This window comes from Pyrus communis, chromosome 1, assembly GCF_041283825.1.
Source record: "Pyrus communis isolate YQ-2024b chromosome 1, ASM4128382v1, whole genome shotgun sequence".
NCBI classification, from domain to species: Eukaryota; Viridiplantae; Streptophyta; class Magnoliopsida; order Rosales; family Rosaceae; genus Pyrus; species Pyrus communis.
The window spans coordinates 5,831,709-5,852,232 of record NC_142565.1 but is presented as its reverse complement, the minus strand read 5'-3'; the positions used below and the strand labels follow the sequence as shown (position 1 = coordinate 5,852,232).

Below are 20,524 nucleotides of genomic sequence, written 5' to 3'. Positions count from 1 at the left end.
ATCAATAAATCGTCAATTCGTATATATATTGCAATACATATTTAGTAATATCACGTGACATTGTGAGATTAATTGTATCAGTAACATGATATATAAACACTTTTTCTTTACGAGGAAAAGGGAGGTCCAGCTCCAAACCTAACCTTCAGGCTTTAGCCAAGATCAATAAAGAAGTGAAAAAATAAGAAAATGGACGGCTAGCAAAAGGCCTCTTTTATTTTGAAAGGAGCCATCATATAGTATTCAATTGTGTAGCATGGGAATATTATAGGACAGTTGCCATGCAAAAACCGACTTTGCCTCAGTTGCTTGTTGCAGACAATTACATGAAAGTATCAGCCACTCTGTCTCTGTGCCTTACCAAAACCGCTACGAATACAGATTTTCTACATACAAGAATCTCTTGCATTTTAGAAATTGCAGAGGACATGAAAATCCCATTATATAGTCTGCAAAAATCACGGCGTTTTGGTTACCATAGGCCAAAAAGAAGGTCAATAAACTACCAAAGGTACCAGCATTTTAAGCTGTAAAGTGGGTTTTGACTACACACGCTCAAAGTTATAAATTATCCATGACAGGCATGAAACAGGAGAAATGACTCACATATAGAACAAGTTTACTTTTACTTTGGTGTCTCGGTCTAGTAATATTACGTCATATGTACTGAAACACCAAATAACGAATGACAATAAATCTGTTACATATAAGTTGCTCTCCAAAATTCTCTCCCAAATCCCAAGCTAGCTAGTTAGATGGTTCATCCACCTCAGTTTTGGTGGCTACGTCCGTGCGGCACCAAAGATACATGAAATCATAATACTTTGCTTTTGCCAGTGTCAATTACAATTATATATATAAGTCAATGAAAGTTACAACATTTTGATAGGATTATATAAAGTTCCCTGCAAAATGGCTCACTTATGATGTTGATGAGAATGGAATCTTGTGTTGTCTACGTAAGAAGGGGGATTTTTTTTTTTTTTTTTTTGAGGGAATATTGTTGCCATGTGAAAATCCAGGAAAAGAAAAGAGAATTAATATAAAAAAGAAGTATCTAATTCCATAGGAAGCAAAGAGAATTTAATATATAGACAAACCAAATGGAAAAAAAAGTGGGAAAAGAAAGCAAAGAGAATAAAATCTGCTATTTTAAATGGACCACCATTAGGAAGACTTTTTAATCTTAATAGACTTTAAAGGTGGTGTTTAGCTGTTTTTAAACAGGCTGATTATTGGATATAATCATAAAAGGCGAGAAATCTTTAAGTATAACGGTCATATTATTGTGTAATGATATAATTCACGAGTTATAATATGAATAAGAAACAATATTGATATGTCATGTACTTAAACTATAATGTTAATAAATAAATGAACTTTTAAAGAAATCAGATTGAATCACGTTGTGGTGAGACAACTATAATAATAGACTTCTCGGCCATAATCGCCATACAAGGGGTGAAATCTCATGACCGACTAGCCATATACAAATAAGGGAAAATCGAGTTGGACCATGTTGAGGATGAGAGAATGCAACATATAAAAGGAAAGTATTATTGACATTCTAAAAATCTTATTCTATATTTGTATTTTTCTTTTCTAATATAGAAAATATTTTTCTTTCCTAATATAGAATATTTGGAATGTAAAATGAGATTTTTGAAATGCTAATAACAATTCTCTATATAAAATTCTCTTTTTGTATGTGTAGCCGCACAATGACGTGGCTAGATGAACCTACTGTTCCTAATATTTGCCCATATGGTGGGGGATGGAGGTCCATGGTAATCTAGTAAATAAAGAGAATATTCTGACCACATTCTAAATAGTAAAAACCCGGGAGAACATAAAGTCCTAAAATTCAAAATAAGAAAGCAAGGAGAAAAGAGAAAAGTACATTCTTCAATCCAACTCCAATCCACGACGATGCTTACGCACACCACACTTTTTTCATCTTTTCGTTCGATTCATCCGGCTGTCCTCCACCCTTACTTTTGTATTCTCCGCTTCACCAGATTCCATATTTTTCTCTACCGCATACATATACATAATAAATTTTTCGACAATGCGTTTAAATGCACTTTTCTAAAAGAAGAACCTGTCGATATTGATGAGACTTTGACATTGCAGTTGTTAATAAGTCGTCGATAAACTTAACTACTGTTAACCCTTAGTGTAGGAGGACTAATACGTACATTTGTATGTGCACGTACAAATATCTGAGTTTGAGTTTTTCTTTTAGTTGGAGTTTTGAGCGAAATGAATTGAACTCCATTGCTGTGGAAGCCAAGAATCTGCGGCTCTCTGCGTCTCTCTGTCTACATTCTAAAACCGCTTTCTTTTTCTCTCAGAGATTCTCTTGCTTGCTTTCTCTCTCGGCCCTTTAATTTTGACGATGCCTGGTGCCTTGTTCTCCTCCCTCTTTTCTTTCGAGCCGTCCGTCGCGTAATCTCTCTCTCTCTCTCTGTGACCGTCCCTTTCAAGGTTCTTTGTGATTCCGGCGAAGCCCTCGTTCTATATATAAGGAGCTTAATCTTCAATGGTTGCTTCAGGTGTCAACCAGCTTTCTCACCCTCGTATTTCTGGTATAACACATATATCTATATATTCAAGTTTTTTTATTCAGCTTTAATTTATTTCCAAACTCTGTGCCTTATGTTGTTTGGACAGAGGACTTTTTTTTTTTTTAAGTTGGGAGATGACGTTGAAATGTTTGTGGTAAGCAGGGGAGTTTGTTTCTTCATACGTAGAGAGGAAGTCACGCTTTATGAAATGGCTCAGTAAACTTTTCAGGAGTAGGCCTAGTCGTGGAGAAGCCGCTGCTGGTAGTAACCGGAATCCGCAGCTTATTGGTGACGAAAACATGCTTTCGCGGGCGCCACCTCGATCATTGGTTTGAAAACCAACCCCTCTTATTTTTTTATGATCACGTCTTCTTAACTTCAGATTGTTAATACATGTTAGTATTGTTCTTTTTGTTTTGATTACAAAATTATACCATATTTTGGTTTGATTTCGGCTGCAAAATATTATGGGATTTTTATAATTCCCAGTTGATTTTGAGTGCTTGTATCTTTACTCGGATTTTTACTTTCATCCATGTAGATCATTTTTGTAACATTTTGTTATGTTCTACCCGTCAACTGAGTTGATTTTTCCATTAAATTTTTATGGAAGTAACTTTGCCTTATTTGATGAATTGGACCAAATGGTGCTAACGGAATGAAACTATAAGAACGAAAGTGCAACAAAGAAAGCTACAACGAAGAAGGTGAGAATCCGAGTAAACTACTGGAATTTCTAAATTAGTTTCTTTTTCTTGTGTGATCAGGATGACCGCTCTAGAGCGCAGAAGGAGAAGGAGGAGTTAGACCATGCAATTGCACTGTCTCTGGCCGAAGATTTGAAAAAACCAAGCAGTAAGTTTCCATTCTTCAAGATCCGACCTCCGAATACTACACTATGTGAGCGCCGTGTGTTTTCACAATGTCGTTATTCAGGCATATTTTCTTTTGCAATATTCAGGATATAGACGGCAGACAGAAAATGATGAAGAGCTTGCTAGGTCACTTCAGGAAGGTCCAATTCCACCTTTCTCTCGTCCATATGCCTCAGCCCCTCCACCGTATTATCCCTATGGACAACAAAGGTAACATTTTTTTGGGTGTACTTTTTAGTTTCACGTAGCTTAGGATCTTCGGTTTGATCAATTTTTTTTATTTACATACCAAATTGCTCAGTGTTAATGAAGCTTTGAAAGTTGCTGCTACTAATCCTGTGCACTTTGTGTCTGATTAGCAGAATATGTGGCGGTTGTAAACACGAGATACAGTTTGGCAACTACCTGGGGTGCATGGGGATCTTTTTTCATCCCCAGTGCTTCTGTTGCCGTTCTTGTGGCCACCCGATTGTTGAGAATGAGGTAGTTTCTTTTCCTTGGACTCGTTCGGCCATGTTTTTTTTCCTTCGCCATGGTCTAGTTCTTACCGGTGTTTTCTCTTGATCCTAGTTTTCTTTGTCGGGGAGGGATCCGTATCACAAGTCCTGCTTTAAAGAGCTGTCTCATCCCAAGTGTGAAGTTTGCCATCAATTTGTAAGAAAAGGCTATTTCTCTAGATATATAGAAACGTTGTGGTAACCTACTTCGACATTAATAATTCTTCGCTTTGAAAATTTTCAGATTCCTACGAATCGAGCTGGTTTGATCGAGTATAGATGCCATCCTTTTTGGTCACAGAAGTACTGTCCAGCGCATGAACATGATAACACAGCTCGTTGCTGCAGTTGCGAACGCTTAGAGGTACTAATCTACACTAGCACCTCCTCGAAGTATTTCTTGAAATTGAAACTTTACGAACACTAAATCAAATTGTTCTGCTTTCTTCATCTTCTTTTTCTTCGTTTGGAAGTCTTGGGATGCAAGGTACGTTTCACTGGGGGACGGGCGGAGTCTATGCTACGAGTGCATGGAATCTGCTATCATGGACACCGGTGACTGTCAGCCATTGTATCATGCCATACGAGACTATTACGAAGGGATGTACATGAAATTGGAGCAGGAAATACCCATGCTTCTGGTCGAAAGACAAGCACTTAACGAAGCTATTGTAGGCGAAAGGAGTGTAATGTCGAAATCCCTGCTCTGTGCTTTGAGTTTTTTCGGTTTGAGGAATTCCTCTAATTCATCACTGGTTCTTTGCAGGGCCTCCATCACATGCCCGAGACGAGGGGTTTATGCCTTTCGGAAGAGCAGACTGTCACCAGTGTACGAATCTAGACAATTCTACTAGTTCTCTTTTCGTTCTTTCTTAAAATTGAAATGATTCAAGAAGCTGACCTCAACGAAATTTTCTCATTTGTTTCTCTTGATTCCTTCACGTGTTACTAATCAGATCCTCAGAAGGCCGAGAATCGGAGGGTATCAATTTATCGGAATGAGAACCCAACCTCAGAAATTGAAACGAAGTTGCGAAGTTACTGCCATTCTTGTTCTCTATGGTCTCCCAAGGTAATGCTAGTTGGCTCTTTCAACTAAAACGAAATGGTTATCAAACTGGCAGCACACAAGGTTCATCTGACTGTTTTCAATATTCATGTTGGATGCAGGTTACTAACTGGTGCCATTCTTGCCCATGAGTTGATGCACGGCTGGTTACGCCTCAATGGCTACCGGAATCTTAATCCTGAGGTAGAGGAAGGCATCTGCCAGGTGCTTTCATACATGTGGCTTGAGTCAGAAGTAATGCCGAGATTCCAAAGCATGCCATCTTCATCTACATTTTCACCTGCAGCTTCCTCTTCCTCTTTCACATTTTCCTCGAAAAAAGGTAGAAAATCGGAAGTTGAACACAAACTAGGGGAGTTTTTCAAGCACCAAATCTCCCACGATTCTTCACCTGCATACGGAGGAGGGTTTCGAGCAGCCAATGCAGCTGTGAATAAATATGGTTTGCGTCGCACATTGGATCACATTCACCACACCGGAAACTTCCCTGTGTAACGAGGAAAAAATAATGTTGCTATTTCTCTGTTCTCTCTGCTCTATACGGCCATTGAAGTCTGAAGATATTATTTTGCTCAACCCTAACAACGGATTGAGCTCATCACAGAAGCTCTAGGTCGCTGGGAGAAGATACAAGCTCAAATTGTCACTCTTCCAATCAATAATATTAATAATAAACAATTATATCCATGTATTTTTATTTTATTTGAGATTGGGCTGGTTTGATATTGTTGTACTTTGAAAAAAAAAACTGCTTCTGCTGTGCTGTGAGAAGAAGCTCATTTTGCTACTTTACGTTTTCAGCTTTTTTTTCACCCAAAACTGTGAAAATAGGCTGTTTTTAAGTGTTCACCAAACAACTTTTTGAGCTTAGCTTTTTTTTGTACCCACTTCTTATAAAAGCATCTCAGTACCAAACCAGTATTAAGTGATTCTTATGTTCTTATAAATTTTAATGGAGTTTGTGTTATGGATTCTTCTGTTCTTACAAATTTTAATGGAGTTTGTGTTATGGAATTTTCTAAGAGAAGTTTTGTGAAAGATTTCTTCGCATGAGAGCCAGTAATGTGTAGAACAATTCTTGTGAAAGAGAAGCGTGCTTTTGGAAAACGGCAAGTTTTTCAGTCTGACAGTAGATATCTCGTGCACCAACGGTGTAGAACCGTAAAATTAAAACATGTTTTAGAGAACAAGTAGATTGATAACATCATGCGCCAGAGGGGCAATCACGGCGAGAAATTAGTAAATAGATAGATTAGTACAACGCATAATGCTAGATTGCTTTGTTAATTCGAAGACAAGTACGAATTACAGCTGCAGGAAACGTCCCGTAAATTGAAGATTTCTCAGAGGAGAAGATTTAATATTTCTGATTACTGTAAGAGACACTTGCGTCGCATACAAATTCAAAATGTGAGAGATGTAGGATCGTCAATCTATACACGGAAAAATCTATTCCCCACAGCAGCATCGCAAAACTACCTGCCACGAGATTTTGTTCCGACAGCCTCTTTCGCGCCCCTCCTACGGTATAGCTTTCGGGAAAGATGAGTATCTAGTGAAACTATATAGCAGCACTGACATCCGCTAAAAGCATCTTCAACGTCTCGTACGTCATGAAACAGATACCTACACCGGGTACCACCTTGTAGTATTCTGGGAGGATCCCTCTATATAAGCCACGCAACCCTTCTGTTTTGAAGATGTGCTTAAATGTGCCAAAAAGACCTGTTGTGTAGACACGAGCTCGGCCACCAGCGCCTTCCAACTGCTTCCGTCGCCTCACAAGATCCAATGGGAAGGTTGCTGCACAATATAATGAGAATAAAATGAAAAGAGCTGGACACCGTTGGCAAATGCCCATCATACTACAATACTGTTTGAAGACTACATTCTCCGAGGTCATGAAATCAGGTCTCGAACAGTTAACAAATCAAACAATGCAAAGACAGTGGCACATGACAAGTCAAGACGAGAAAATGATTTAAAAGCAACAAAAATAAAACTAAACCTATGATCAGACTACAAGCACTATGCAACCACTCTCAAATAAATTGAGTAATATTGGCTATTCGACCACTACCACTATGCAGCTTGAAAATATAGTGCAAGTACGAATGAAATTTAGTTTTTTCGGGAGTAATAATGAGGTGTTCAAATACCTTACTGGTCAGTCAGCAGATGATTTAAAAAGCTAACACTCACACTTTTATGACAAAATGAAGGAAGATAGTCTGCCTTAAATAAAGGAAAGAATATTTAGAGATTAAGATCCAAGTGAAGGCAACACCAGCCCAAGAGTATCCCCGCATGCACTCGCGAGGGCTTGAAGGAATACAATACCCATGAAGCCATTGGAATAAGGAAACCTAAGTGAGAAGCATACCTCAAAGAGGACACCTCTCACATTTGGTAACTGAAGACATAGTTTCACCTGAGAGCAGTTCCACCCTACAATAGAACCGACTGCAAACCTTTGGGAGACAAGTCACCGAAGAAATGTTGGACAGTGGATGTTAATCAAAACAAGGTCTTTATCATAAAAACAAAAATAAGTTAGATGAGTGATGATGCATAAGAAATTTCTTGTCAGCTTCCTTACTAAGATTCTCAAATACCGCATTAAAAACCCCCTCCGGCCTGGTTTCTGGCTCTAAGGGTCAGTCTGTTTAGAGACTTGGTGCAGAGCCTGCACCACAACCTGTTTTCTCTGCATCAAAAGCATAGAAAACAGCTATGTACATTAACTTTTATTTATTATTGACATTTCTAATTAAACAAACCAAATTATTCAACCACATTGTTAAGTGTAACAAGACTGCTCTAATCAGATTTCAATGCAATAGTTTAGGTTAGGGGTATTTCACCAAATGTAACCCTTAAAAGTAATCCAACAGAAACTATTATTGAAGTAGTAAATAGTGAAAAGAAATGTGCGTTAAAGCTACATGGGTAAAGGAAGCATTACATCCACGCATCAAGCTTGACACCGATATCTATACAATACAAACTATGACGTCCATTAAGAACAACCATCCAGACTATCTGACTTGAGAAACTATATAGAATCACTTTTCAAGAGATCTAAGGAAATAGGAAGGGTAAGATCACTCACCTGTTGATGATGCAATTCCTGAAAGGCTCCCACAAGCAAGACTAACCAACACAGTAGAATCCTCAGGCCTGATGTGAAGATAACAAAATTAGCATTATAGTGTTAGGCCTAAAGAAAGCATGCATGCAAAGGTGATTGTAACATATAAACCATTTAACTGCAGACTCAATTGATAAAGTAACCCACCTATGTGACTGCCAATAAGCTCTCAAGGTCTCATACACTGAAAAACTGATAGCTATACTGGGCCCAACACCCTGCATTATAGACAGTAGAGAAGTCAGATAAAACACCAAGAGAGGATTCTAGGCATAAATGAAGTTACAAAAAAATAATTTGAGAATACCAAGAGGGTTGCTCCGAGTCCCTTATAGAGGCCAAAAATACCCTCATCCTGGGTAATAGTTCGCAGTGTATGCCAAATTCCTTTGTAGTACATCACGTTTGTCTGCAAATTTCCAACAAATCAATAGGGGAGCAAAATACATATGAAAACTTTTCAGTCGAGGCAGAGCTTTTAAATTCGATCAGAGACTAACATACAGTAATTCAAAAAGGATGAAATGGTTCAGAATACAGTTGAACATATGCCCCTGTAGGTATGATTCAAATATACAACTAGACTGTAACTTCTGGGGAAGTGTTTAAAAAAGAAAACATATGCCAACTACCAATGATTGACGCGACATGCATTCCCAAACATGGCAATCAATGGTTCAACAACTTAACCAATCTCATTTGGGAAGTGCTTTTAAATGACTGAAAGCACTTTTAGAGAAACTGTTTTTGGGTTCCAAAAGCACTTGAAGTTCTTCCTGCTTCCTGAAGGAAGCACTTCTAGGATTAACTTAATTTTACTAAGTATTGGTTTCAAAAACATTTTCTCTAAACGCTGTTTCAGTTGTTTAAAAGCACTTCCCAAATAAGTACAAAATCTAGTAAAAGAAAGCATTTCTTTCCAAATTACCTGAGCTGCAAGGCGTGTCCTTACAAGATCCAAAGGATATGTAACTGATGCAGCTGTTATTCCGGCCAATCCTCCACCCACAAAATGCACACCAAGGTCTGTACTTAAGTTGTCCCTATGATTTTCCAGTCCAGGAACATTTTTTAGGAACTGTAACACATAAAACCCAACGAATTAAACATAAAACAATGGTAAAATAACTTAATTGACCAGTTGAACTGCATGAAGGTAACATGAACCAAGTGTTTTTACCAACCTTTTTATACTGCTCATATGAGTAGAAATTGACGGAAGAATATGGAAGACGATGAGCAATTGTCACCAAATTTCCTTTCCAGAAAGCTCTAAATCCTTCTTCACCAGCAATTCTGGAGGCCTCATGCCATATGCTAGCTTTTCGCATCGTTGCAACATCTGAGTGCATACCTTGCACCTAAAATGATAGCGTGATATCAGTAAAGCAGCTCCATTGTTCGATAATCATAACAAAACCCAATCTTTACTTGTTCAGTAACCCGAAAACTCGGGTTTAATTCAAAGTTCAAAATTTTAACCAAATTTTCATTAAAACTAAAACCAAGCATGACCCTTTGTTCAGTAAAGCATAACAAAACCCAATCTTCACTTGATCAGTAACTTGAAAACTCCGACATTTAATTCAAAGTTCTTTTTTTTTTTAACCAAGTTTCATTGAAAAGAACACACCAAACACCAAAATAATATATTACAAGTCTATAAATTAAACAAAAACTCATTAATCAGCCTGCAAAAACAAACATTAAAAATGAAGGAAAAACAGGGAGAAGACCCACCTGAAAGAGAATAGTGAGCCGAGCAAGAGGCGCCGTGCAAGTCTTACTGAGAGCGCCGGCGACTCCTCCGGCGAGAAGCTGTGACACCGTACCGATCTGAGACTGCTGTTGGTGCAGCGGCTTCGTCTGTTTCTGCGGCAGCGACTGCGCGAGCGACCTCACGCCGCCTTCGACGGCCACGCCTCCATGGCCGGTATTCAGAGCAATCTGCCCTCCTTCCACCACCACCCCAACTCTCGCCTCCGTCTGCATTTCTGGGTTGCCGCTAGAATCCCCTAACTTCGCCACGAAGCAACCTCACCCCAAACTCCCAAAACCTGATAGAAATTGAATGCCGGAAAAAAAACCCTAGAGATTAGAAATTGCACGAACCCAGTTTTCTGCTTCTGCTGTGGAACTTCTTCATTACTCTTGTCTGCTCTCCCTGCCTAATTTGAACGCAGGAAGAGATAGAAGAATGTACCAAGCGACGCCGTTTGACCGCTTTCACCTAGACGGTGCGTTTAAGGAAAGATTAGGGTTTTCCGTCATCGTCAACTAAACAAGTCGCGCGGGGGGCCCCGGGGGGGGGCAATCAAGTGCATTGCGTCCTATTCTAGCACAGACAAATGGCGGTTTTCTATTAGTGAATAAAAAGAGACCGTTGGTACGTAAACACGACAGTGAATATTTTTTTGATGTGGGTGGTGTTATAATACAACTGGATGCAGGCAATTTTTGCGGCCGCGGAATATCTTATTTACCGATTATTTTCGCTTTCGAATATGCTTTTTGCGCAAGCGGCTTCACGTTCGCATGCGGACTTTCACAAATAAATAAAAAATAAAAAAGCTTTGGAGTGGGCGTATTGTTGCCAGCTGGCGAGGTTAACGCTGTTGTAATAGGAACATAAGTCGGTTAATTGTGTTCTCCACGACTTGTCTGCCACGTAGCATTCCCGAAGGGCTAAGTATTCAAAATTTCAAACTTTTTGTCTCTCTTTTTATCTTTTATTTTGTACTTTTCACCCACCGACCAACAATTTTTCCACAAAGTATTTTACTCCTATCCACCATTCACTTTGGGTATATTTTATTTAGGTTTGTGTTTATTACAAAAACAATAACAAGGCATTTTACTATTAAATGAAATCGGCTGTATGAATCGTAGAATATCATCGCGCTTGGTTCTGTATTACATCTTCATAGGTCTTCATTTACCCCTTCGACCATGAACCTCTATTTCGTAATCGCATCTTTTGACCGGAGCATCAGTAGACCTTCATTTTACATGTCCAAACTACCGTAACCAATTTTCACTTATTTTTCCTTCAATTTCAGCTACTCCTACTATACCTCGCATATCTGCATTCCTAATCTTGTCCTTTCTCATGTGCCCACGCATCCAATGAAGTATTCTCATTTTCCCTTGAGTTTTAGTGGCATACGATAGTCACACAACTCTCATATAGATCTTGAAATTTTTCTTAAGTTTATCCATTATACAAATCTTGAAATTTATATTTATCAAACAATGATAAATTGGGTAATGAACATAACCCTCATTTTAGCAAAACCATATCCATTCACTTTTATTCTTCCTAATTTTTTTTTTTTTTTTAGAAGTCAATAATGCAAAGCTACGATTGTATGAAACATAATTTCGTTCTAATTTATTAGCAAAATTTAGTTGTGGCCTTCAAGCTCTTATGTGATATTACAAATTAGAATGTTATTGTTTGTACCAATTCAATTTTCAACTAATAAATGTGATTTTCGCTTAGAAAAGTGAGACATAATATTTATGATACTTAAGTTATGAAATATCGATGTTATTGTTGACCTTTATAGTAACGTTTAAATTATAGCATTACAAGATTGTGCGACCGTCACATTTAAAAAAATTTTCTAATTTATAACCAACTTGTATTTCAGTGACCATAATGTGAATTTGTTCATGGTAGTATAACTTTCACAAATAAATATATAAAAAAAATGTATAGCATAATAGGAGTATGGATCATCTTGGTTCCCTTTAGTGGTAGGTTCAAATGCATGAGTATGTAAAAGAAAAGTGGAACTTGGATGGCTTCGAGTCCAAGCAAGATAGTATCTTTCTCTTTTCACGAGAGTATCTTCCTTTAGCCCCTAGGCAGGGTTGAGTAATTGAAATTACGTTAAACTAGCACAGATTAATTTATCATTATTAAGAATCTTTTACAGTCATTTAATAGTGTAATTTAAGGAAAATTAGTGAAAAGTTCAAAAAAAAAAAACTTTAGTTTTAATGAAAAATGATAAATAAAGGTGTAGTGAATAGTACAAATGAAAGGTAAAAATATGGTTTTTCGTTAAAAGTGAACAGTACTTGAAGTGTTTCGTTAAAACTCCATAGTATTTCTCTTTATTGTAAATGAGATCTTAAATTTGATTCTCGTTAAATACGAATTTGAACCACATTATTATTCTTCCACCTCTTAATATAAATAATATTATTTATTAACAAGAAACGCTTTATTTACTAACAATATAGAATTAATGGCGGTTAGTGCAAAGACCATGATCTCATTACTTTTTATCTTGTTATTCCCCATTTGTTTAGCGTTGATATCTATCCCATCTATCTATCCCATCATGGGTTGTGACTAGGTGTCACGACATTGCCAAAAAAATTCAGAAATATTTGGAATGTAACACATAAATTAAAAAAATAAATAAATAAAATAAAATCAATTCCGTTATCCCACCAGCTCTTGGCCTCTAATTGAACCATGTTATAACTTATGTTGGGGGATTGGTTGGCGGTATTTCAATATTATATATAATAATTTCTAACAATTTTTTTTGCTTCGCAGACTCATCAGTGTTTAAAATTTCGATAGACATAGAAATAATAATATGCAAATTTATGAGAATATTAGAATCGATATCAATTGTCTTCAACGAAAATTATGAAAATTTGCAATAGGATGAGTATACCAACTCTTTCAAATTGAGTCAAAATTAGATAAATATTTTCTCAAAACAAAAAAAAAAAAAAAATCCAAACTCTGCATGGGTTCTGATAAAATATATATACTAAATTGGTAAATATCATTGATATTCATTATTTTTCATATATCTTACCAATATAAGGTGAAATGTGCCCTCCTCCCCACTAAAAAAAAAAAAACTTCCGTGACTTCTCGAATATTTTGATTAAAATATTGACAATTTCGTGGATATTTTAAACATTCAAACTAGCAACTAATTAACAAAAGCTTTGCCCCGTGGAATCATGCCGCATGGGTCTTTTCTTTTATACCCTAATTCTTTCCGATCGACATGCGCACTTTTTCGCTTGAAGAGTTAAAGCCAAGGAAGTTTCGGCTGTTGTACTAATTCTACAACCAGTACTCTTCTGTAGACCACTGCTCGTTAATTAAGCTTCCATCTTAGTTGGATGTCTTGAGAATATTCAACTCCTTGAGCATTTCGATTCACTTAACTGTGTACATCCCGATCGAAATCAAAGCGTGCTGACCGTCACGTGAGAGTGACGTAACCATATGCACAGTGCGTAAGCAATAATGATATAGAAAAATACGAGTGAATCAAAACCAAACTACTAAAAGTACTAGCTAATAACTTCTCATACAATGCTCAAATGGGGTGTTTGAATATACCAACGTGATCTACTCAACACTATAAACATCCCCGTATTTTTAGAAAAATTTTCCAATCACCCACGCCCCCTCATGCACCGGCCACGCGTAGGCACGTGCCTGACACGCATACGGAAACCTTACACAATATTGCTATTAAGATAAATAGATTGTTAGTTTGTTATTTTGGTGTAACGCTGAATATTGTTACTGTGCTAAAAACAGGGAAATTTATTTTGAATATTGTTGAATAATTAGAATAGTGGATATGTTATTTGTTTTAATACTGGATATAATACGAAGACTTGAAACAAAACCAAATCCAATACACTTTAGGATTCAATAGTGGGATAATGATGGTTTGTTGTATCGTAATTGAAAAAATTGACAATGAAGAAGTTTTTAATTTTAAAAACATTAAACAAATTTGTTCAGCATTCAACAAGACAAACGTTATGAACCATTAAGCTCAATTTCCTCATATACACATAATAATTATCAAGGCATAAGTTGATCACTGCTGCTACACTCAGAAACATTATCAGGCACTACCCTCCTCCTCTCCACAGTTTTGTACGTATATCGAATAGATACCCACACATGAGCGAAGAAATTCACCGCATTCACTGCTGCCAAAAGCCAATAGAAATTGTCCAAACGGCTTGAACGTAAGTCCTTTCCAAACCAGCTTTTCCCTGCCTTTCCGGTGATACTATCCACAGCCATAATCAGAAAGCTACTTACGAAGCTCCCAGTTCCTATCACACTCAGATACAAAGCAATCCCTATGCTTCTCATGTTGTCGGGAACTTCGTCGTAGAAGTACTCTTGTAGCCCTACCAGAGTGAACCCATCTCCAAACCCTAGAATTATGTACTGGGGAGCTAGCCACAACACACTCAGAGATTTTGGATTATGAACTCCTAGTCTTTTTGTTTCGGCTAATGCTGCAGCTGTCATTGCTGCTGTTGAAAAAACCATGCCAACTCCAATCCTTTGGAGGATGGTCATCCCCCGTTCGTTGCCGTTGATTTTCCTTAGAACCGGAACAAGAACCTTGTCATAGACTGCGACAGATATCAACATTGCAATGGCCGCAAGAGAGTTGATTGTGGCTGGGGGGATTTTGAAGTTGCCAGTGATATTAAGGTTCATTGTTGCAGCTTGTTTGACAAAGAATGTTGGGGCTTGTGCGACACATAATCCAAATGGTATTGAGGTTATCCATATGGGGATCATGTTGAAAAGAAGCTTCACCTCCTCCACTCTTGTCAGTGTTGTCAATCTCCAAGGATTGTGTTTCTGTTGCAAACAAGATGTGCTCTCATTCTCTTCTATGATCGCTGCCTTGTCTAGAAACCTAAGAAAACAAAGCTAAATACGTACTGAGTCTCGCTATTTCAACCATATTTACTGAACGATTTTTTACACAGACGAAACACACTTACAAAAACAGGTCGTACCTCTATATTTGGGAAGTGGTCAACAATATGGTACAAAAGTTTTATGCATAAAAAATTTGTCTAAAAACCTACGAATTAGAGCAAATGACATGGAACTAACAAAAATCTACGATTCTGTCTCTATTTGAGATGTGATCAACAATTAATACGGTCTATATTGTCGAAATGGTTGCATTCAATAATAAATTGTAATTATATAATGAAGGCGTATGTTTGCTTACCTAAGCCTATTTGTATGCAGTAGTTGCCTTCCATGGGCTTGAGACTTGGGAACTTCGAATAGCAAAGCAGGGTTTGAAGGATGGGCCAACTTTCTTTTTCTTATGGCTGCAACAAATACCTGCAACAAGGGGATCAAGGGGCTTCCTTCTGGGAGCCTATACCTATAGCAAGACTTCCCCATAAAGAAGGTGACAACTGCAGTAGCCATGAAGATTGTGAGACCAAGAACAGCAACACCCCAACCCAAAAAGTCTTGAACATAGACAATTGCAGTCACCCCAAGAAGCAGCCCACAGCAGGTTGCAAAGTTCCACCAATTGAAGTAGGACATTTTCTTGATTCGCTCTACCGGGTGATCGTCATCGAATTGATCTGCTCCAAAGCTCTGAAGACATGGTTTATGCCCTCCAGTTCCAAGAGAGATGCAATACAGGGCAACAAAAAGCACCACTTCATGAAGCCTTCGAGGCGGCAGTCGGCAGGGGGTTGTATCACAGGGCTTTAGACTAGGGACGAACTGCGACATTGTCAGCAGACTTAGACCCTGATGATTTAAGGATTTTGTAAAAGGTGTTAGTCCAATATTTATGAGTAGTACGATTGAATATAAATTTGGGAGAAAAACTTCCTTGCAACAGGGGACTTTGGTAGTAACCTTAGCGAAAAATACATGACAATACGTCACTTACTAAAGATACCACCATAGTGTCATCCCTTGTGCAGGTAACTTTCTCTGGTAAGTTAGGGCTTAATATATTCACCGTTAGATAAATGAAGGATGAAACCATAACCATGCCGAATCGGCCAGTGTAGGCATCTGCTAAAAATCCTCCAATTAAAGGTATTAATGTTGTCACTCCTGACCAAAAGTTCACAGTTTTGGCTGCTGTTTTGATTTCTTGATGAAGTACTCCGGTGAGGTAGGAGATGAGATTTGTTGATAGTCCAAACCAGCTTAACCTTTCACTAAATTCAATAGCTACAACAAAAATAAATATATCAATCACTTCGATGAGAGAGATAGACAAACAAATATATAAAACCAGAAACAGCTTTACACAGCTGATCGTGTATATGACAAACAAATATATACGATCGAAGATGGCCGATTATATACTCAGAAATTACCGGTAAAGAGAGTTCAAGAAATTAATGAAATGCTTTGACGAAAAGAAAAAAAGAATCAAAATGCTGGCTTTCAAAGGTGATTTGAAAAATATAAAGACACACACAAACACAGAGGCACTTACTGATGATAAACAGTGAAGCTTTCCAAACACCAGTAGAAGCACGGCGAGGAACTCGTCCTCTATGATCTATGGATGAATCATAAACCCAAGTCTCGTCGTCCCTAAATATATCCGAAGCATGACTGCCTGATTTTCTTTTCTCCAATCTATCATGCTTCATCTTTAAGGTTTTTTAAAAAACTTAATAGAAGATGAGGCGAGATTAGTTCCTCAGCAACAGTTGAAGTAGGGCGCAAAGCACCCACCCTCCTCGAAGAGAAGGGACTATTACTTCTAGGAACCCCCTGCTCGACGCATTCTTTTATTCAACGAAGGAAGCTCAGAAATGTTACGAAAAACAGTTTAGTTTGTAATGATACAAATTTCAAACCAAGAGTGCCTGCTTTTATAGGAAGAACCAGTTTGTTGTTTTTTGATTCAAGTCTGTGCTTGTTTCTCACTGTTTTTTTAACAGCTAAGGGACTCTGTCATTCGATCGTTTGGTTAAAAGGTTAATTAATTTGTTCGATATGAAAGCGATCTCACAACAAATTTTCTAGATTAAGAAATCAGAACCGTTTGGCATTAATGTTTAGGAGTAAATTTGCAGGCCTGCAGATCTATTTTTCGACTTTCAAGCATCTAGACGCTATGAACATGGTTCATATTACCGATAATTATTAACGACATTTCAAGTGTGATTACTTTCTGCATCCTAAAAGGCTAAATCCTCGTCTAGTATCTACGCACCCAAAACCGTTTTTAAAAATATATTGCGATTATTTTGGGATTTGACTAACTCCTCATTTTGATCTTTGAGATTTGAAATCAATAGAAGTGGTCCATAAAATTGTCCACTATCAATCATTTTGGTCATTCGGTGAAAAAATTATGTTAAATAAGAATCCAAGTGACAAAATTACCTCAATATAATAAACCATAGGCCAAAATGATTTGACAAAAATTGAGGGTATTTTGTCATTTTATCCTTATTTTGTTGAGATTTTTCAAGAAATGACCAAAATGATTGATTGTGGAAAAACTCAAGGACCAATTTTATCAATTTCAAATCTCAGGGATCAAAGTGAGGAGTTATGCAAATCTCAAGGACCATTTTGGCTAAAAAGCTTATTGTTAATGACATAAATGTATATAAATGTGCTCTCATTTCTTGGAGACATTTTTCAACCGGAAACACTACCTAGTACACTTAGTATTATAATACAATTAGTCGATTTTTTTTTTTCAAATTTCAAATCAACACAACCTGTACATTGAAAAATCTCTCTATTTCTTGCTTCATCTTTCGCTTGGTGTTGTTAATGAAATAATGGATAAAAATGGTACTGAAACAAACTAGAAATATGGAGAGTACCCTGCTTTTGTAGGAAGAGAGAGTTTCTTTGTTTATTAGTGGAGTGCTTGCTTAAAGATATCTCTACAAAGAAAAAAATAACTAAATACGAGATTATTTAATCATTTAATAGTTCAATAAATATACGTAATATTTTTTTTCAGTTAAACATTTAAATTACGACAATATTAATTGAATGGTTTAACGATTTCTGGTTTGATTGATTTATTACTGAGTTGATCTCTGAGGAATAGTCTAGAGAAAGAAAAAAAAAACGATTTCGTCAGTAAGCAACTTTGCAAGATTGCAACTACTTAAGTATCTACGGCGGAACTTGTTCCACTTTTCAATTGGTTACTCGATCTAGACTGAATTATTTAAATTAAATTAGACTACTATTAAGTTGTGTTTGCTTAACTCTAAACGTTAGAACTGAATTTAATAAATTGGACAATATTTTTTTTTAAAAGGGGACAACTTGTGGCAAATCATGGTTATTCATCTTTTTCAAGGATCGGGAATACTTACAGAGACATTTCAACCCTTTTGTGTCTTACAAGTCTCATCCAAATGAGTGAGACTTCGACTCAACGCATGTATTTTTTCCGAAATCAAGCAACTGTTTCTGAGCTATCTACAATGTACAGATTATCATTTTAAAAAAAGTAATAACATCATAATACATGGAAATATTTATTGCAGCATCAAGTACAAAGATTCACAAGATCAGAGATAAATTTTGGAGAACAAGAAGATGAAAAGAATAATACGAACACATACAATGCTTTTTTAACCTAATCCTTGCCTATAACAAGACCCCGGTTGCCTCAGGTACCAAAAATCAACAGAAACAGCGGAAGCTGCCACGTTCATCTTCAACTACGGTTCACTAAAACCCTGTGCTTTTCACTTTAGCGTCTAGAGGTTAAAATACATGACAAGTAGCTAGAAACTTAGCCACATTTTTCTGTAAACAAAAACAAAAATTGTATACGCTTGCCTACTTCTTTCCGTCTTATAGATCGATAGTTGATACTTTCTTAGTTATAGCAACAAGTTCTCTTGTTCATGTCACCGGAAATATTTGCAACATTGATGGTAGTTCCTTGAGGGAGTCCAGTAGAAACTGCCTCCTGTGCTGCTAGTGCCTTCTTGCTTATTATGTGATAAATGTCCAACAAAATGGTCTGAAACGCATTCTCGACATTGAAGGCTTCCAATGCTGAAGTTTCAAGGAACGAGAGACCTTCCTTCTCAGCCAAGATTTGAGCATCATCTGCCGGAACTGCTCTCAGGTGATTCAAGTCAGATTTGTTTCCGGCCATCATTATGACAATGTTAGAGTCTGCGTGGTCTCTTAGTTCGCGGAGCCACCTCTGAGCATTGTCAAATGTTTGCCTCTTGGTTATGTCATACACCAATAAGGCACCAACAGCCCCTCTGTAGTAAGCACTCGTAATGGCTCGGTACCTCTCTTGACCTGCCGTGTCCCATATTTGTGCTTTCACTGTCTTCCCCTCTACCTGCATCAGAATAAAAGGATATATCTTGACGTAGAAGCAAGCAGCTATTCCTTAAACTTTGATGACTAAACAATCAAAACCAAGTGATGAATCGCTTCGATTTTAACAGCTGTTTGTCAGTAAAAGACGCGTCGTTTAGACATGTGAGATTGAGAAGGGTTTTTTTAGTATAAAAAATGATAATCCCTTTCTGAAGTTCTCTACTATACATAACAAGAGAAGCCCTACAAGCCCTGCACAGAACCCTGCCACTAAACAATTTAATTACATCTGTAATCGGCTAAAATGGTAGTTTTGACATAGATTGACATTGGTACCAAACAATATTCTGCAGAAGGGCAGTGTTCTACCTAGATTGTCCATGGCAGTCATGGACGTAAACCGGATGATACGCAAGGCAACATTGGTACTATACCTTAAACTGTATAAGTAAAGTTATATAATAACTTCTCATCCTTAGAGCCTCACAGGCTATAAACAAATAGTTAAAGTTGATATGCACGAAGGCTTACTAAAACTCAATCCATTGTTTTGGTAAGAAGAACCGCAACGATATGGTTACCAGACGGGCGCTAAAGTTTTTGTACTTCATAAAACTTTGCCTAAAGAGATCGAAATAAACTATCAGAAGACAATTATAAGGATTTCCCACAATTCTATAAACGATAATTTATTCCTTCACCATTGTTTCAATGCAAATAAAAATTAAAGAACAAAACAATATAAAACCAAGAAAATTGCAAACGATCAATATTTTCCAAAAAAAAAACAAAACCAACCTGCAATGTCCTAGTTGCAAATTCAACTCCAATGGTGGACTTAGACTCCAAACAAAATTCATTCCTCGTAAACCTCGAAAGAATGTTCGATTTTCCGACACCCGAATCTCCAATCAATACAATCTTGAAGAGGTAATCGTATTCGTGATCAACCTTGTACGCCATACGTTCTACTCCTCACACACACACACACCACCCACACCTGGCCAGATCCAAAATTCATCAAACAAAAAGCCATTAGTAATCACAATACCAAACAAATTAACCCATTCTCTCAGAAAGCGGTTTCATTTACCTACGTTTTCTTTCCAGTCTGATTTTCCCGAGAAACAAACGGAAAGTGGGTAATCATAAAACAATGGCGCGGAGAATGGTGATCAACACGATAGAAGATTTTTTGAACGTTAAGTTTCGTTGGGAATGTTTTTGCATT

The 20,524-nt window shown here is 37.3% G+C and overlaps 4 protein-coding genes across 10 annotated transcripts; 1 reads left to right on the top strand and 3 right to left on the bottom strand.

Annotated features, from left to right (window-relative positions):
• Positions 1 to 2,072: 2,072 nt before the first annotated feature.
• LOC137720616 (protein DA1-related 2) lies at positions 2,073 to 5,850 on the top strand. 2 transcript variants are annotated; one of them, XM_068459705.2, is made up of 11 exons: positions 2,073 to 2,588; positions 2,730 to 2,896; positions 3,335 to 3,422; positions 3,529 to 3,652; positions 3,805 to 3,925; positions 4,013 to 4,096; positions 4,184 to 4,303; positions 4,413 to 4,625; positions 4,706 to 4,768; positions 4,896 to 5,011; positions 5,110 to 5,850. In XM_068459705.2, exons 1-11 carry the CDS (start codon positions 2,543 to 2,545, stop codon positions 5,501 to 5,503), a joined length of 1,536 nt encoding a protein of 511 aa, XP_068315806.2. In that variant the 5' UTR covers positions 2,073 to 2,542; the 3' UTR covers positions 5,504 to 5,850. The 2 variants fall into 2 exon arrangements, with proteins under 2 accessions (XP_068315806.2, XP_068315805.2); XM_068459704.2 differs by having other exon boundaries at positions 2,104 to 2,588; positions 2,727 to 2,896.
• A 410-nt stretch (positions 5,851 to 6,260) lies between these two features.
• LOC137720617 (uncharacterized) lies at positions 6,261 to 10,400 on the bottom strand. 5 transcript variants are annotated; one of them, XR_015962797.1, is made up of 9 exons: positions 9,900 to 10,400; positions 9,344 to 9,520; positions 9,088 to 9,237; positions 8,467 to 8,568; positions 8,307 to 8,377; positions 8,121 to 8,188; positions 7,608 to 7,739; positions 7,392 to 7,479; positions 6,261 to 6,811 (listed from the first exon to the last, which is right to left on the bottom strand). XR_015962797.1 is itself a non-coding variant. In XM_068459706.2 (7 exons), the coding sequence occupies exons 1-7, from the start codon at positions 10,149 to 10,151 to the stop codon at positions 6,570 to 6,572; spliced, it is 1,062 nt and encodes a 353-aa protein (XP_068315807.2). In that variant the 5' UTR covers positions 10,152 to 10,400; the 3' UTR covers positions 6,261 to 6,569. The 5 variants fall into 5 exon arrangements, 1 of the variants encoding a protein (XP_068315807.2); XR_011066561.2 differs by having other exon boundaries at positions 7,608 to 7,715; XR_011066560.2 differs by having other exon boundaries at positions 7,392 to 7,715.
• A 3,558-nt stretch (positions 10,401 to 13,958) lies between these two features.
• LOC137719688 (protein NRT1/ PTR FAMILY 5.6-like) lies at positions 13,959 to 16,741 on the bottom strand. The gene is made up of 4 exons (XM_068458732.2): positions 16,457 to 16,741; positions 15,968 to 16,185; positions 15,206 to 15,750; positions 13,959 to 14,881 (listed from the first exon to the last, which is right to left on the bottom strand). Exons 1-4 carry the CDS (start codon positions 16,614 to 16,616, stop codon positions 14,020 to 14,022), a joined length of 1,785 nt encoding a protein of 594 aa, XP_068314833.2. The 5' UTR covers positions 16,617 to 16,741; the 3' UTR covers positions 13,959 to 14,019.
• Positions 16,742 to 18,458: 1,717 nt separating this feature from the next.
• On the bottom strand, positions 18,459 to 20,524 carry LOC137721150 (ras-related protein Rab2BV-like). Of its 2 annotated transcripts, none has more exons than XM_068460259.2 (3): positions 20,391 to 20,524; positions 20,092 to 20,293; positions 18,459 to 19,312 (listed from the first exon to the last, which is right to left on the bottom strand). In XM_068460259.2, the coding sequence occupies exons 2-3, from the start codon at positions 20,254 to 20,256 to the stop codon at positions 18,830 to 18,832; spliced, it is 648 nt and encodes a 215-aa protein (XP_068316360.2). In that variant the 5' UTR covers positions 20,257 to 20,293; positions 20,391 to 20,524; the 3' UTR covers positions 18,459 to 18,829. The 2 variants fall into 2 exon arrangements, with proteins under 2 accessions (XP_068316360.2, XP_088550649.1); XM_088694523.1 differs by having other exon boundaries at positions 18,677 to 19,312; positions 20,387 to 20,524.

Bases quoted from the DNA above. Each gene is read 5' to 3' on its own strand.
- LOC137720616 (XM_068459704.2), top strand. From the start codon at position 2,543: ATGGTTGCTTCAGGTGTCAACCAGCTTTCTCACCCTCGTATTTCTG. The intron at 3,926-4,012 runs GTAGTTTCTTTT...TCTTGATCCTAG, and splicing joins ACCCGATTGTTGAGAATGAG to TTTTCTTTGTCGGGGAGGGA. The intron at 4,304-4,412 runs GTACTAATCTAC...TTCGTTTGGAAG, and splicing joins GCAGTTGCGAACGCTTAGAG to TCTTGGGATGCAAGGTACGT.
- LOC137720617 (XM_068459706.2), bottom strand. From the start codon at position 10,151: ATGCAGACGGAGGCGAGAGTTGGGGTGGTGGTGGAAGGAGGGCAGATT. The intron at 9,521-9,899 runs GTGGGTCTTCTC...CTATCATTTTAG, and splicing joins GGCTCACTATTCTCTTTCAG to GTGCAAGGTATGCACTCAGA. The intron at 8,378-8,466 runs GTATTCTCAAAT...TCTATAATGCAG, and splicing joins GACTCGGAGCAACCCTCTTG to GGTGTTGGGCCCAGTATAGC.
- LOC137719688 (XM_068458732.2), bottom strand. From the start codon at position 16,616: ATGAAGCATGATAGATTGGAGAAAAGAAAATCAGGCAGTCATGCTTCG. The intron at 15,751-15,967 runs GTGAATATATTA...TTAAATCATCAG, and splicing joins CATCCTTCATTTATCTAACG to GGTCTAAGTCTGCTGACAAT. The intron at 14,882-15,205 runs GTAAGCAAACAT...TTGTTTTCTTAG, and splicing joins CTGCATACAAATAGGCTTAG to GTTTCTAGACAAGGCAGCGA.
- LOC137721150 (XM_068460259.2), bottom strand. From the start codon at position 20,256: ATGGCGTACAAGGTTGATCACGAATACGATTACCTCTTCAAGATTGTA. The intron at 19,313-20,091 runs GTTGGTTTTGTT...ATTCTGATGCAG, and splicing joins TTGCAACTAGGACATTGCAG to GTAGAGGGGAAGACAGTGAA.